A 15,366-nucleotide genomic window follows, 5' to 3' on the forward strand; every position below is an offset into this window, starting at 1 on the left:
CTGTATATTCAAGTGGTCCTGAAGTGTGCTTTTCGGAGTAAATGTCTTCAGGCACACAGTACACTGAAAGGGCCGTATGCCCATGTGCCCTCGAATGCGCCTGTTGAGATTTTTCTTTTGTGTTAATGTTTTCCCACACTGTAAGCACAGGAACAGTTTACGCATCTTAAGGTGGCGCAGATAGTGCTCAACATGAAGAAACCCTCGAGGGCATCGGGGGCACTGGTGCCTCAGGGAAAAAGCATCCTCTAGATTCTGAATCTCATTCACTGGACCATGACTTCATACTTGCAGTTCTCCTGACCTTTCTGTTCTCCTGAACTTTCCCCTAAAGTTTAGGTACTTTCTGAGTACAGAGACTGTCACAGAAGCTTCGTACAAATAAATAAGCATAATAACAAATACAAATGAAACAAATAAACAATCCTCCCTCCCCTGCCCAACTGTAGTGTGAAGACTTTGCTTGAACAAGGCCCATTTTCTCAACCTCTGTGCTAGCCCACATCCCATCCAGCTAGGACATCACAGAGCAACATGTTCCCACTGGCTATCTATTTTACACAAGGTAGTGTATATACGTCAGTCTTCATCTCCCAGCTTCTCCCACCCTTCTCTTCCCTGCAGTGTCCGCGTGTCTGTTCTCTCCCTCTATGTCTCTATTCCCATTACGGAAATAGTTTCATCTGTACCATTTCTCCGGATGAAGCACAAGCTGGACTCAAGACTGCAGGGAGGAAATATCAATAACCTCAGAAATGCAGATGACGGGCTTCCCTGGTAGCTCAGATGGGAAAGTGTCTGCCTCCAATGCGGGAGACCTAGGTTCGATCCTGGGTTGGGAAGATACCCTGGAGAAGGAAATGGCAACCCACTCCAGTGCTCTTGCCTGGAAAATCCCGTGGACTGAGGACCCTGGTGGGCTACAGTCCATGGGATCGCAAAGAGTTGGACATGACTGAGCAATTTCACTCATGCAGGTGACACCACCCTTATGGCAGAAAGTGAAGAAGAACTAAAGAACCTTTTGATGAAAGAAAAAGAAGAGAGTGAAAAATTTGGCTTAAAGCTCAACATTCAGAAAACTAAGATCTATGGCATCCGGCCCATCACTTCATGGCAAATAGATGGGGAAGCAGTGGTAACAGGGGTTGACTTTATTTTTGGGGGCTCCCAAATCAGTGCAGATGGTGACTGCAGCCATGAAATTAAGAGACGCATACTCTTTGGAAGGAAAGTTATGACCAACCTAGATGGCATATTAAAAAACAGAGACATTACTTTGCCAACAAAGGCCCGTCTAGTCAAGGCTATGGTTTTTCCAGTAGTTACGTATAGATGTGAGAGTTGGACTGTAAAGAAAGCCGAGCACCAAAGAATTGATGCTTTTGAACTGTGGTGCTGGAGAAGACCCATGAGAGCCCCTTGGGCAGCAAGGAGATCCAACCAGTCCATCCTAAATGAGAGCAGTCCTGAGTGTTCATTGGAAGGACTGATGTTGAAGCTGAAACTCCAATATTTTGGCCACCTAATGCGAAGAGCTGACTCATTTGAAAAGACCCTGATGCTGGGAAAGATTGAAGGCAGAAGGGGACGAGAGACGATGAGATGGTTGGATAGCATCAGAGACTCAACGGACATGAGTTTGGACAGGGAGGCCTGGAGTGCTGCGGTCTATGGGTCACAAAGCGTTGGACATGACTGAGTGACTGAAGTGACGGACAGGGAGGCCTGGCGTGCTGCGATTCATGGGGTCGCAAAGAGTTGGACACAACTGAGTGACTCAATTGAATTGGAGTGACTGAAGTGAATTGAACTGTACCATTTTTCTAGATTCCACTTATATGCACTAATATACAATGTTTGTTTTTCTCTTCCTGACTTACATCACTCTGTTTAAGAGAGAAGTCACTCAGTCATGTCCAATTCTTTGCGACCCCATGGACTGTAGCCCACCAGGGTCCTCAGTCCACGGGATTTTCCAGGCATGAATACTGGAGTGGGTTGCCATTTCCTTCTCCAGGGGATCTTCCCGACCTAGGGATCAAACCCGGGTCTCCCGCATTGTAGGCAGACGCTTTACCGTCCAAGCTACCAGGGAAGCCTGGTACATCATTCTGTCTGACAGACTCTAAATCCATCCACATTCCTACGAATAACCCAATTTCATTCCTTTTTAAGGCTAATATCCCATTGTACATATGTACTACATTTTCTTCATCCATTCATCAGTAGATGGACATCTAGGTTGTTCCGATGTTCTATGACTCCTCTAGGCCTTGCCCCTGCCTGGAACTTCTTTATGCTGAAAGTCACGCCACCCTTTTCTGTCCTAAGAAAGTCTTTGCATCCTTCCTTTCTTCTTTCCAAATCCTCTCCTTCAGATTTAATAATTTTTTTTATTCTCAAGAACTTTTAAATTAACTGCTATAACATTTATGTTATTTCATCTGTGTAAGGATTTGTGAAGCACATTATTAGACTGTGAGCTCCTCCAGGAAGCGCTGCTTGGTTTTTGGTGGCTGCCTCTGCCACCCTTGAGCGGGCTCCCAGCTCTCAGCAGGTGCTGTCTGTGGAGAAAGCGTCCTCCGGGGCGTCCTGGGCGCTGCGGTCCTCTCCTGCTTAGCGGCACTTCAGGTACAGATCCCAGAGGAACTACTTTTCCCAGTGGCCGTCACACCGGGGCCTCCTGAGACGAGCGGAAACGGGGAGCAGATGATTTCGCATCCAAGTTCTGCTCAAGTGGCTGCGCTGGGCGGGTCCCGCCTGCCTCCCAGATCAGCCGGAACCCATTCTCCAAATTCCGAACACACCCAGACTAGTCACTTCCCGGTACGCTTCCCACATTTCCAAAGCCGGCCGCACCCAGTGCCCTTCAACTTGGGCCGCCTGGGCCCCCAGTGGCTCAAGCGGCGCAGAGAACCGCGGACTCGCCAATCACGCTTCTTTTCTTGCCCGGAAGGGGCGGTGCCCAGGGCCCGTCACTCCGAGCGCAGCTCCGGATTGGCTGGGCCCGGGCTCGACGGCGGCCCCGGATTGGTTGGGCCCGGGTGCTCGTCGGCGGCGGGACTTTTCGGATGTGTCGGCGGCGGCCGGGAGGCAGCGGTTGAACTGATCCGGGCAGGCGCTGTCGGCGGGACTGGGGACGCGCGCGCCGCGGACTCCGGGCTCCCGCCCGTGGCTTGCAGAGCTGCGGCCTTCTCCTCCCTCGCCTTCCCGGAGCCGCGGAAGCATGGACCGGCACCGGCCGCGGCTGCGTGCCCCGGCGCAGCGCTCGGCCGTCGGGGCCGCCTACCCCGCCTCCTCCCCGGGCCACAGCCGCCGGGACAGCGAGGCGCCGCGCAGGAAGGGCCTGCAGCGCCCTCCGCCGACCCGCGGCCCCGCGGCGCCTGCGGAGAAGCGCCCCAAGTTTGTAAGTTGGGCCTTGGTCCGGGCGGGCTGCGACCCTGTCATGGGTCCCTCGGTTTTCCTCAGCTCCGGCCTGGCCGACAGCGTGGGCGGGTTCCCTGGGCGGAGCCGTGAGCTACGGTTTGTTCTAGATCGTCAGAGTTGCCGTCTCCTCACGGGTTATGACGGCAGCCCCAGTTCTATTTGGATTCTTTGACAAACACCTGATCACTGCCCCAACTTCCTAAGGCTGTCGTGAGAATCAGCTTCAAACGTATAAGTCCTGATGTCTCTCGTGCACTTTGCATTTTTAAGTTAAATGTTTCCTTTTTTCCCATAGCATCTGAGAGTATGAGATATATCGAAGTGATCTTTAGGTGATAGAATTGCTTTTCCTGCTTCATATTTTAATTCCCAAGAAGAAGTTTTTAAAAGTAGATTCAGTTCAGTTAAGTCGCTCAGTCGTGTCCGACTCTTTGCGACCCCATGAATTGCAGCACGCCAGGCCTCCCTGTCCATCACCAACTCCCGGAGTTCACTCAAACTCAGGTCCATCGAGTCGGTGATGCCATCTAACCATCTCATCCTTTGCCTTCCCCTTTTCCTCCTGCCCCGAGTCCCTCCCAGCATCAGAGTCTTTTCCAATGAGTCAACTCTTTGTAACTTTACAAATTGAAACGGCTTGTTTTAAAACTTGGCGGGTCATGAAGTCACCACTAAAGAATGTTTTGTTTAGTTTGGAAAGAAGTCTGAGTATTTGAAACCTGCTATTCCAATTGCTTCTCTTATTCACTTTAACGGTCAAAGAAGTGTCGTGATTAGCGCCTTGTAAATCTTTGTAGTGGCACTAACTAGTGAAAGAACAGACACAGAAGATTGTTTTCTTGTCTGTGTGTAAGTCACAAGCAAATTACATAGAGGGTTGATACATTTGGAGTGAGACAGAACTGAAAATTTAATACCCCTCCATTTTACTTAGGAATACGGAAAAACATTTTAGTCATAGGTGAAATTTTAGAGTACAGTTTGTTCCTTCTGTGAACAAATGAAAGTTAGAAATATGAGTCAAGATATACAAATTAAGGGATGAAGTCTTGTGGAGGAGGAGTGAGTAGCTACATGTAACAGTCAAAAATGATACATGAATAAAAGAGCAGAGCCTGAGATCTATCAGAATACTGAAAATGAAGGACAACATGGATTAATGATGCAAAATTAAGTATCAAGATGGCCATTAGTTCAGTTCAGTTCAGTCGCTCAGTCGTGTCCGACTCTTTGCTACCCCATGAATCGCAGCACGCCAGGCCTCCTTATCCATCATCTCCCGGAGTTCACTCAAACTCACGTCCATCGAGTTGGTGATGGCATCCAGCCATCTCATCCTCTGTCACCCCCTTTTCCTCCTGCTCCCAATCCCTCCCAGCATCAGAGTCTTTTCCAGTGAGTCAGCTCTTCACATGAGGTGGCCAAAGTATAGCCATAGGAATGGTGAAATTTTACAAAGGGGATCAACTGTGTTGTTGATTGTTATCTTGACAGGGCTGAGGAATAAATAAGATAGACTTAGATTGGCAGTAAAAGATTCTACCTCATATGGGAAGAATCCACTGGGCAATGACTTTTCTTCTTTTCACTCTCGGGGTTAATGTCATTGTTCCAGTTTGTCTCTGACTCCTGTGCTCCAGAATATATGAGGTGTAATTTTCTGTGACTCCTTCCAGCAAGGATATCATGAAAGTGGAACCTAAAATAATATTTATTAATAGATTTAGTTTCCTTGAAGGATATAGCAGGTGATGTGAGTTCTAGGTTCTGTGCTGTTTCTCACTTCTTAGGTATGTTGTAAAGATGAAAAAATGTCTAAAAGACACACACTTTTAAGCCCTCAGTGTAATAAATACATTTAAAATACTATGTGTGTTTTTAGATTGGTAGAAGTCTGATTTAAATCATGACTTTAAATTAATTTGAAGTAATTTGGATTCTTTGTAATCTCATAAACTAATTTAGATTCTTGCTTACATGATAATTTCTTGGTACTTTCCATTTCACTAATTCTGTCATCAGCTGTGTCTAATCTATTTAACTTATTCTGAATATTTGAGTTATCAATTATTTTTTATTTCTATAAGGTCCATTTGCTTTCTTTTTCAAATCTGCCTCGTTACTGTATTCTTTATATTGCTGTTTCTTATTCCTTTGCTCCTTTAGACACTGCTTACTTTACTCTTTTTCTTCTATATTTGGCATTTATGGTATGTGCACCTTTGGACTGTGTACACTGACTTGCACCCGTGGCAGAGTGGTCTCTCCCTCTGTCCTTGTTAAATTTTGTATTGAAAATTTCAGTGCTTAATCTTAACCTGTCTTCTAGGAGGCCTGACTGGGGAGAGTTTTCTTTGGGCATGATCTGAATCTATTTCTACCAGGAGCCTGAAAGTGCTATCTCTCTGTTGGATTGGACTCTTAGAGGGCCTGGAGTTCCAGGGTCAACTCTAACTCTCTAGCCTAGGCTCAGTATCCCAGTATCAAGGTTACCTTCTGAGCAGGCGTTCCCAGCTCCGCCTGCTTCTCGCTGTTCTCAGTCCCACTTCAGTGACACTTGCTAATCAGTTGGAGGGTGATTTTGGACACCACCCCTTCCTCATGAGATCTCAGCAGTGCCCCAAATAGTGATTGTTCTGTCGTTCAGTCTGCTGTACTGCTGTACCTCAAGTCCATTTTTGGCTTTCTCTTGATTTGGAATGAAATGATGCTAGCAGGTCACATTGTCAGACCTCAAGTCCATTTTTGGCTTTCTTTGATTTGGAATGAAATGATGCTAGCAGGTCACATAGTCAGTCATTAGGTCACCTGGTTGCTTTTGACTGTAACAAGTCATGCAGGTTGTGATAATGTGCGTGACTGGTGTTTGCAAGCCACAGAGCTGCAAGCTTGTGTGCAACTGCGGGTAAACTAGCCATTGGCTCCTTAGTGTAAGAAGGTGGGAGCTCTGTTCCCCACTGAATTTCTGTTGTACTTTGAACCTACACAAAGCAGACGAATCCTTGTTTTTTGCTACTTGTATAGTTGTGGGCCTCCAGTTAGTTTTGAATTGTGTATAAACGTCTGTAGCATAGACTTTCTCGCCATAGATATGTGTAAATAGTAGAGATTTGTCTGTTGTAAATGTAGGATAGTTTGGCTGCACAATAAATCAGCTTCCTTTGGGCTGCTTGTGAACTTACCCACTTGGTTTCAGCAGGGGATGTGGCAAGCAGCGCGCGCGTGCGCGTGCGCGTGCGTGTGTGTGTGAAGGTCCTGGGGATAGTTACCCGGGGCGTGTGTGTGTGGTGTGTGTGTGTGAAGGTCCTGGGGATAGTTACCCGGGGCGTGTGTGTGTGTGGTGTGTGTGTGTGTGTGTGTGAAGGTCCTGGGGATAGTTACCCGGGGACGGGGTGCCACCAGTGGAGGCTGGAAGGACAAGGCAGGAGCCTGGGTGAAGACTTCATGAAGGTGAAGAGAATCCAGTAGGATCAGTAAACTGGTACTTGCCCTAGGTCACACTATTTGTACCTGAACCCAAGTTCTATTTCCCTTCTAGAACAAGACAAAACAGTTTCCTACCCTTATGGCAGAAAGTGAAGAGGAACTAAAAAGCCTCTTGATAAAAGTGAAAGAGGAGAGTGAAAAAGTTGGCTTAAAGCTCAACATTCAGAAAACGAAGATCGTGGCATCTGGTCCCATCACTTCATGGGAAATAGATGGGGAAACAGTGGAAACAGTGTCAGACTTTATTTTTTTGGGCTCCAAAATCACTGCAGATGGTGATTGCAGCCATGAAATTAAAAGACGCTTACTCCTTGGAAGAAAAGTTATGACCAACCTAGATAGCATATTGAAAAGCAGAGACATTACTTTGCTGATTAAGGTCTGTCTAGTCAAGGCTATGGTTTTTCCAGTAAACATGTATGGATGTGAGAGTTGGACTGTGAAGAAAACTGAGCGCCGAAGAATTGATGCTTTTGAACTGTGGTGTTGGAGAAGACTCTTGAGAGTCTCTTGGACTGCAAGGAGATACAACAAATCCATTCTGAAGGAGACCAGCCCTGGGATTTCTTTGGACAGAATGATGCTAAAGCTGAAACTCCAGTACTTTGGCTACCTCATGTGAAGACTTGACTCATTGGAAAAGAGTCTGATGCTGGGAGGGATTGGGGGCAGGAGGAGAAGGGGACCACAGAGGGTGAGATGGCTGAATGGCATCACTGACTCGATGGAGGTGAATCTGAGTGAACTCCGGGAGTTGGTGATGGACAGGGAGGCCTGGCGTGCTGCGATTCATGGGGTTGCAAAGAGCTGGACACGACTGAGCGACTGAACTGAACTGAACTCATTGTGAAGATTCTTCAGTGACACTAGGCGTTTAATTCTTACCTCCCACTACTAGAAATTCACAGTAGAGACGAGGACGCCCCCAGATCCAGATGGCTTCAGGCAGTCTCTATCTCTAGGATGTGAGTCCGTCCTTTGAAAGAGGGCCTGTAAATTCTGTGATCCAAGCTGGCAAAGTAGCTCAGTTTTTTCAGTTAGGATATCCTTTAAGAGTTCTCACAGACTTCAGTGTAAATTTCACATCTCATCTTATGGTTTCCATTTATAGATTGTTATTACATTATCTAGTTCTGTCATTATAGTATCCTCAGTTTTGATATGAGAGGTTTTTCACCAGATCCATTAACATCTGTATGTCTACTGTGGTTGATCATTGTTAGTAGTAACAGTTAACTTTAATGAGCCAAGCACTGGTTTAGGTGTGTCATAGATTTCAGCTCCTGTAATCTGTTTAACAACCCAGTGAGGTAGATACTATGAATTAGCCTTGTTTGCTAGAAGGGGAAACTGAGGTACAGAGGTTAGACTGCCTTTGGTTGCATTGTTGCCTGGGGGTGAGGCTGGGATTTGACTCCAGGGAGGCTGGCTCCAGAGGACACATCCTCAGTCCCTGTCCTGTGTTACTCTCCCACGATAGTGGGAGTTTACTCATTACTGCTGAGTTTTTCAGAGAAGGCAATGGCACCCCACTCCAGTACTCTTGCCTGGAAAATCCCATGGATGGAGGAGCCTGGTAGGCTGCAGTCCATGGGGTTGCTAGGAGTCGGACACGACTGAGCGACTTCACTTTCACTTTTCACTTTCATGCATTGGAGAAGGAAATGGCAACCCACTCCAGTGTTCTTGCCAGGAGAATCCCAGGGACGGAGGAGCCTGATGGGCTGCCATCTATGGGGTTGGACAGAGTCAGACACGACTGAAGCAACTTCAGTAGCAGCTGCGTTTTTCATTCAGGAACCATTAACACTAGTTAGTAATGTCTTTAAGCAATATAGATTTAGTGATTTCCTGATTATAAGCATGTTGTGAGGTGGGCAGAGGTGTTAGGTTGGAGGACTTTTGCTATTGTACTGGGAACTTGAGAACTGAAATTGGGGTGGGCTTGGTGAGAATCCTGTCTGCTCACCTCATTTCCTTGGGCTTCTTTGGAGGTAGAAGTGGTTGGCTGAATAATGACCCCCCCCCCCGCCCCACGCGCCAAAGATTCAGCTCAATTCTGTCCCTCAGTTGTGTCCAACTCTTTGCGACCCCATTGACTGCAGCATGCCAGGCCTCCCTGTCCATCACCAACTCCCAGAGCTTACTCAAACTCATCTCAAACTCATGTTCATCGAGTCAGTGATGCCATCCAACCATCTCATCCTCTGTCATCCCCTTCTCTTCCTGCCTTCAATCTTTCCCAGCATGGTCTTTTCCAGTGAGTCAGTTCTTCACATCAGGTGGCCAAAGTCTTGGAGCTTCAGCTTCAGCATCAGTCCTTCCAATGAATATTCAGGACTGATTTCCTTTAGGATGGACTGGTTTGATCTCCTTCTGTCCAAGGGACTCTCAAGGGTCTTTTCGAACACCACAGTTCAAAAGCATCACATCTTAATTTCTGGAGCCTGGTTACCTTATGACAAAAAAGGACATTGCAGGCATAATTAAGTTGAAAAAATGGAGACATTATTCTGGGTTATCTGGGTGGACCCTACATGCAAGCACATTTACTTAGGAGAGGAGGTAGAGGGAGGTTTGACCACAGAGAGGAAGAAGGGGAGGTGACTGCAAGGGAGATGCAATGACACGCTACGGAATGCTGCGGCATCAGAGGCTGGGAGGGGCCGGGCTGTTCCCGTAGAGCGTCCGGGGAGATCGGCCCTCCTGCCACCTTGATTTTGGCCCAGTTGAAAACATTTCTGTTGTTTTAAGCCATCAGGTTGTGGTATTAATAATTTGTTACTGCCGCCACAGGAGACTATCGGCAGGTATAGTTATGAAGATGACCACATTTTGGTTTCACAACTTGTAAATGTATGTTTTATGAGAACCATCAGATCATTTAAATCTCTTCCTGTGGTATCGTTTATTTTAGATTTGTGGTCTGAGTGAAAAGAAGATAACCACAGTTTAGTTTCCTAGAAAGACTAGAACCTTCATTCATCTTGCTGTGCTGTATCTTTCTCATAAAGCGACTATGATAATGATACAGGATGTCTGTGTGCTTGTTTTGAATTTCTTCATTGAGTCCTCAGAAAAGTGATGGTTTCAGTTGTCCTAGATTTGCACTATCAAGAATTGGAGATTGTGTTCTTAGCTGAAGGCTTTAGGCATCTGAATTTTATTCATATCAAAACTCCACCTAACCCAGCAGGCACAGAAACCTATTTAAAGTAAAATCACTTTATTCAGCTCAGTCTTCTAAGTAGAGTTGTCTTTCGGTATCCATGGGGAATTGGCTCCAGGGCCCTCCGTGGATGCTCAAATCCATGGATGCTCAAGTCCCCTCCATAACCTATGCACAGTGTGTTAGTTACTTAGTTGTGTCTGACTCTTTGAGACCCCATGGATTATCCTGTGGCAAATTCAAGTTTTGGTTTTTGGAGCTTTCTGAAGCTTTTTCCCCCAAATATCTTTGATTTGTGGTTGGTTAACTACTTGGATTCAGAACCTGCAGATAACAGAAGTTGAATGTAAATTGCTCTGAATCATCTCAGACTTTCTTTTCTTTCTATCCTTCTAATAGAAAAAAATAAGTTTACTTTTGTTTGTCAATATGACTTATTAAAAGAAACAAAATATATCCAGTGGCTTTTGGGGAGTATATTAGCTGCTGAAAACAGATGATAGATGGTACATACACTTCTGGATCATGAGGCTCTTTGTGAGTAAGGAGGGGTGGGAGCAGGGATGATTGTTTTAGATTTAGAGAAAGGCTTAATTGCTTTTTTCAAAGACTCATGTCTTTAATTATGAAGCAGGCAAACTGACATACATTTATTGCACTGTGAAACCTTGCATCTCATCTAGTCTGTCTTGCAGCAATTGCTTCTGAACAGATGTTACCTGAAACACCTTTGTGCAGTTGGTAGAATGCTAAAATTTGTCATGCTTTTATTATTGTTGTCTTAAATTAACTCTGCTTTATAGCATAACTTTATTGCTGTGTCCTAGAATCTTTATATATTTATTGCCTTATAAATTGGATTTAAAATTGGCTTTTTATATGGAATGTAAATTAACATGTGTATAACTTGTTTATGCTTACGGAACAATACAAGGCAAAACTGCTTTGTGTAACACTAATGCAGTTGTCTTTAACTCAGCACATAGTATATACTGTCTCCAAACTCAGAATGAAATGAATGCTACAGAATATGCTTACCATCACACTCTGCTTGTTTATCCCAGAAACTAATTTGACTTTTAGATCTATAAAATATAGATTAAGCATAACCTTTTACTTCATGGGATATTAAGGATCAAAGCATGAGCTTTCTTTGAACAGCATCTACAAAGGTAACTCTCTCAATAGCAGCAGGGTGGCATTGAAACACCTTAGCGCTGAGAGTAATTTTTGCAAATAGCAAATCACATAATGATTATTAACTTAGGGGAGAATTTAAGAGTTTCAGTAAGTTAAGTTTTGATGCTGGAATATTCAGAGAACTGTCCAATGAAAACTACTTGGAAATGCTTGCTGTAGATTTTGTTCCTCAAACGATCCACGGCCATCCTTTCTCACACATTTTCTGTAGAAGAGACATTGTGAATAGTATTTCGGGGCAGTGACTTGGATCACTTTTAGGGCTTGGGTTCCAGCTGAGTCACTTATTAGCTGTGTGAACTCAGGTGAGTTGTTTAACCTCACCCTGTACCCGTTTCCTCATGTGTAAAAGGAAGCTGTTGGGAAGATTAGAAATTAAATGTGATGGGTTGAGATCAGTCCCTGTAACAGCGTTTAGCCTCTATCTAAATATTTACGATTGATAGTTTTGTTGTTGTCATCACTGGTAGTAATAGTAGTAGTGATAGTACAATATTTGTGTAGGCTTTAGGGCATTGGGAACATTACAGTGCGTATTTGAATAACTTTCTTATATTGGGAAATCTTAATTGGGCCATACTTTTTTCTCATGATGAGATGGAAGCATTCTTTTCCCTAGTTTTACCCTGACATGTCAGCGGACATGCACAGTGGTGGAGGCTTCTGATTCTTATTACTAAAAGGTCAGAGCAAGTTTCTGAATCCTTGGGAGGGGAATGTTTTTATGAGTAAAATGAGTTTCATGCAACTATGAAACTTGAGTACCAATGAAACTTACAAAAAGGAACTTGCAAAGGAAACAACCTCAAATTTAGGAAAAAAATTCTTGTGACACTCCATTGTGAATTGAATGATAGTAAAAATAAATGTTACTTATATATGTATATATAAAAAGTTAAGTATAAATCTTTATGCTTTTGGCTCTTTTACAAAACAGATTTACATATAAAATCCAAAACAAAACTATAAAAAACCAATAAAGTTTAAATTGGTAACACTGGTTTAATGTAATTGATGATTTTTGTTGAAATTGCATCCTCATTATTCGATTTAATAGTGCAAAGATATGTGTGTGGTTTGCTGGGTTCCTTTTGTCGCCTTGGCTCTTGGGGCAGAAGTGGGATTCCAGAGCTGAGGAGGCTCAGCACAGAGCAGTACATCCAAAGGTCCAGCCCTACGTGCTGGGTGGAGTCCTGTCACCGAACACCTCCGTCCTTCTCATGAGGCCTGGACTTGAGGCTCTGAAGTGAACAGCCTCACTGGCTCTTCTGGCTGACGTAGTGAACTCTTGTAATGTGTTTATGATAAAAAAAGAGCCATATGTAATTTTTTTTAAGTAAATTATATGCAACTGTTGAAAAGAGCAGAAAGAGTTGGAGCCAGGCCGCCAGTCCCTGGATTCATTTTTTCTTGAAATGTAACTGTGTAGCCGTAGGTTTATTGCCCCTTGAATAGTGTCGTTTTGGAATTGTACCAGCCTCTGGGAGCTGGCTCTTTCCTAAGTGTAGGAGTTTGTGAAGCCTGTACGATATGCGGCCTGTGTTGTTTGGCCTGCTGACACCATGTTGGTGGTGCGCATAAACGCAGGCGTGTTCACCAAAAGTGCCTGAGGGAATGTGGTGTAGAGAAGGCCTCCCTGGCGGCTCAGCTGGCGAAGAATCTGCCTGCAATGCTGGAGACTTGGGTTCAGCCCTGGGCTGGGAAGATCCCCTGGAGAAGGGAACGGCTACCCATTCCAGTATTCTGGCCTGGAGAATCCCATGGACTATAGCAGCTTTCACTTTCCAATCATCCAGGACGTGCTTGGTGGTGATGGTTTAGCCACTAAGTTGTGTCCGACTCTTGTGACCCCGTGGACTGTAGCCCGCCAGACTCCTCTGTCCCTGGGATCTCCCAGGTGAGAATGTTGGAGTGGGTTGCCTTTCCTTCTCCACCAGAATGTGCTTGCTTTATTTCTAATGTTTAATATAATCTTGAAAAAATAGAAAGTTTTAAAATTCTGATAGAATTGGAGAGTCTGTAGAAGGGCCCTGCAGATCTCAGTTTGAGGAACTTGGAGATGACTTAAGAAGTTAGGAGAGGTCCCCAAACAAGCAAAGGTTTTGTCCCGTTCTTTAGTGTTTCATTTTGTGATGAACTAAAACTTCATGGGAAATAGCTGGGGAAACAGTAGAAACAGTGTCAGACTTTATTTTTTTGGGCTCCAAAACCACTGCAGATGGTGACTGCAGCCATGAAATTAAAAGACGCTTACTCCTTGGAAGAAAAGTTATGACCAACCTAGACAGCATATTGAAAAGCAGAGACATTACTTTGCCGACTAAGGTCCGTCTAGTCAAGGCTATGGTTTTTCCAGTGGTCATGTATGGATGTGAGAGTTGGACTATGAAGAAGGCTGAGCGCCGAATAATTGATGCTTTTGAACTGTGGTGTTGGAGAAGCCTCTTGAGAGTCCCTTGGACTGCAAGGAGATCCAACCAGTCCATTCTGAAGGAGATCAACCCTGGGATTTCTTTGGAAGGAATGATGCTGAAGCTGAAACTCCAGTACTTTGGCCACCTCATGTGAAGAGCTGACTCATTGGAAAAGACTGTGATGCTGGGAGGGATTGGGGGCAGGAGGAGAAGGGGACGACCGAAGATGAGATGGCTGGATGGCATCACGGACTCGATGGAGGTGAATCTGAGTGAACTCCGGGAGTTGGTGATGGACAGGGAGGCCTGACGTGCTGCGATTCATGGGGTCGCAAAGAGTTGGACACGACTGAGCAACTGAACTGAACTGAAAAGTGATTAGTAAGTATTTACCAGTAGCAGACTAGAAGTGATTAGTATTTATCAGTAGTGAAAGTGAAGTCACTCAGTCCGACTCTTTGCAACCCCATGGACTGTAGCCTATCAGGCTCTTCAGTTCATGGAATTTTCCAGGCAGGAGTACTGGAGTGGGTTGCCATTTCCTTCTCCAAGGATTGTATATAATGTGCTTCAAAACAGTCTACCTCTAAATGGTTTTCTGAGGGTCAGCATTTCCCTTGCAGTCTTTAAAAAATACATTTTATCTTACAAAAGTGGTACAGAACACCATGTACTGCTCACCAGTAAGCTTCAGAAGTGAAACATCATAAATCCTACTGAAATGTTCATTTCTTCCGCTTCTGTTTGTATCTCCTTATTATCTTTGCTTTTCATTTCTTTGAAATAAGGGCTTATGTGATTTAAACTTTTTTTCCATTTTAATTTTTTTTGGTGAGGGGGTTTCAATTTATATATATCTTTTTCCCTAAAAATAGACCCATGAATGGAATTAGTACCCAATAACTTTCTAATCTCTCCACCATTGAGCATCATAGCCCGTCTTAAATACCTGAAAAGGAGGCGGCGCTGTGATTTAATGTATGAAACATCTCCTCAGGGCATCCTGTGTGCTAAGGGCCTTGGGATATTCCCAGGTAGCTGTGGTCTGTGTCAGACCTTCAAGGAAAAGAGAGCTCAGTAACCTGTCCAAAACTCATCAAAGAAATTATTGCTAATTCTAAGCCATTATACATGTTAAAAAAAGCGTAGGCTTTTTTTGGAGATGAGGTGTAGAATTTCTTAAAACTGGCAGGAAGATATTGATATGTGGATTGATCTAATTGTAAGATACATAATGTTACATTTTTTTTTCCAGTTTACTGTGAGGTATCTTTCCAGGATGTGGGGGACTTTTTCCTGTAGTCACTGCATTTTGCTGAGGCAGGCTGTTTATTTGGGTGTCATAAAAATGAAACTTTGTTAACATTCAGTTTTTAACCAGGATTTGCAAATTGGTGACATTAATTATGGATTGTACTATGGTACTAAACTGTTGCTGTTTACCAAAACTTTGGATGGAATGCAATTCAGGTGACAATTGCAGTTCATTTCTAATGGAATTTGACAGCCTGAGACGTGAGCATGAAGGACAGAATGCGCATGATCTGCTCAGAAACCCAGTGTGACGGTGTCATTTCTTTATGAAAAGTGAGCGTTCCCATGAAACTGTGTTCTCACTGCACTCACCTCTCTTCTGAGGGTACTGTTTTGCTCTTATTGATATCTCGA

At 44.5% G+C, this 15,366-nt stretch overlaps 1 protein-coding gene across 1 annotated transcript in view; it reads left to right on the forward strand.

Moving 5' to 3' along the window:
* Positions 1 to 3,050: 3,050 nt before the first annotated feature.
* DIAPH3 (diaphanous related formin 3) overlaps positions 3,051 to 15,366 on the forward strand; it is a 566,408-nt gene continuing 554,092 nt past the window's right edge. The window contains exon 1 of the mRNA XM_040267149.1: positions 3,051 to 3,409. Coding sequence (XP_040123083.1) covers positions 3,230 to 3,409 — 180 coding nt within the window. The 5' untranslated portion in view covers positions 3,051 to 3,229. The remainder of the gene's footprint in view (positions 3,410 to 15,366) is intronic.

This window comes from Oryx dammah, unplaced genomic scaffold (genome assembly GCF_014754425.2).
Source record: "Oryx dammah isolate SB20612 unplaced genomic scaffold, SCBI_Odam_1.1 HiC_scaffold_24, whole genome shotgun sequence".
NCBI classification, from domain to species: Eukaryota; Metazoa; Chordata; class Mammalia; order Artiodactyla; family Bovidae; genus Oryx; species Oryx dammah.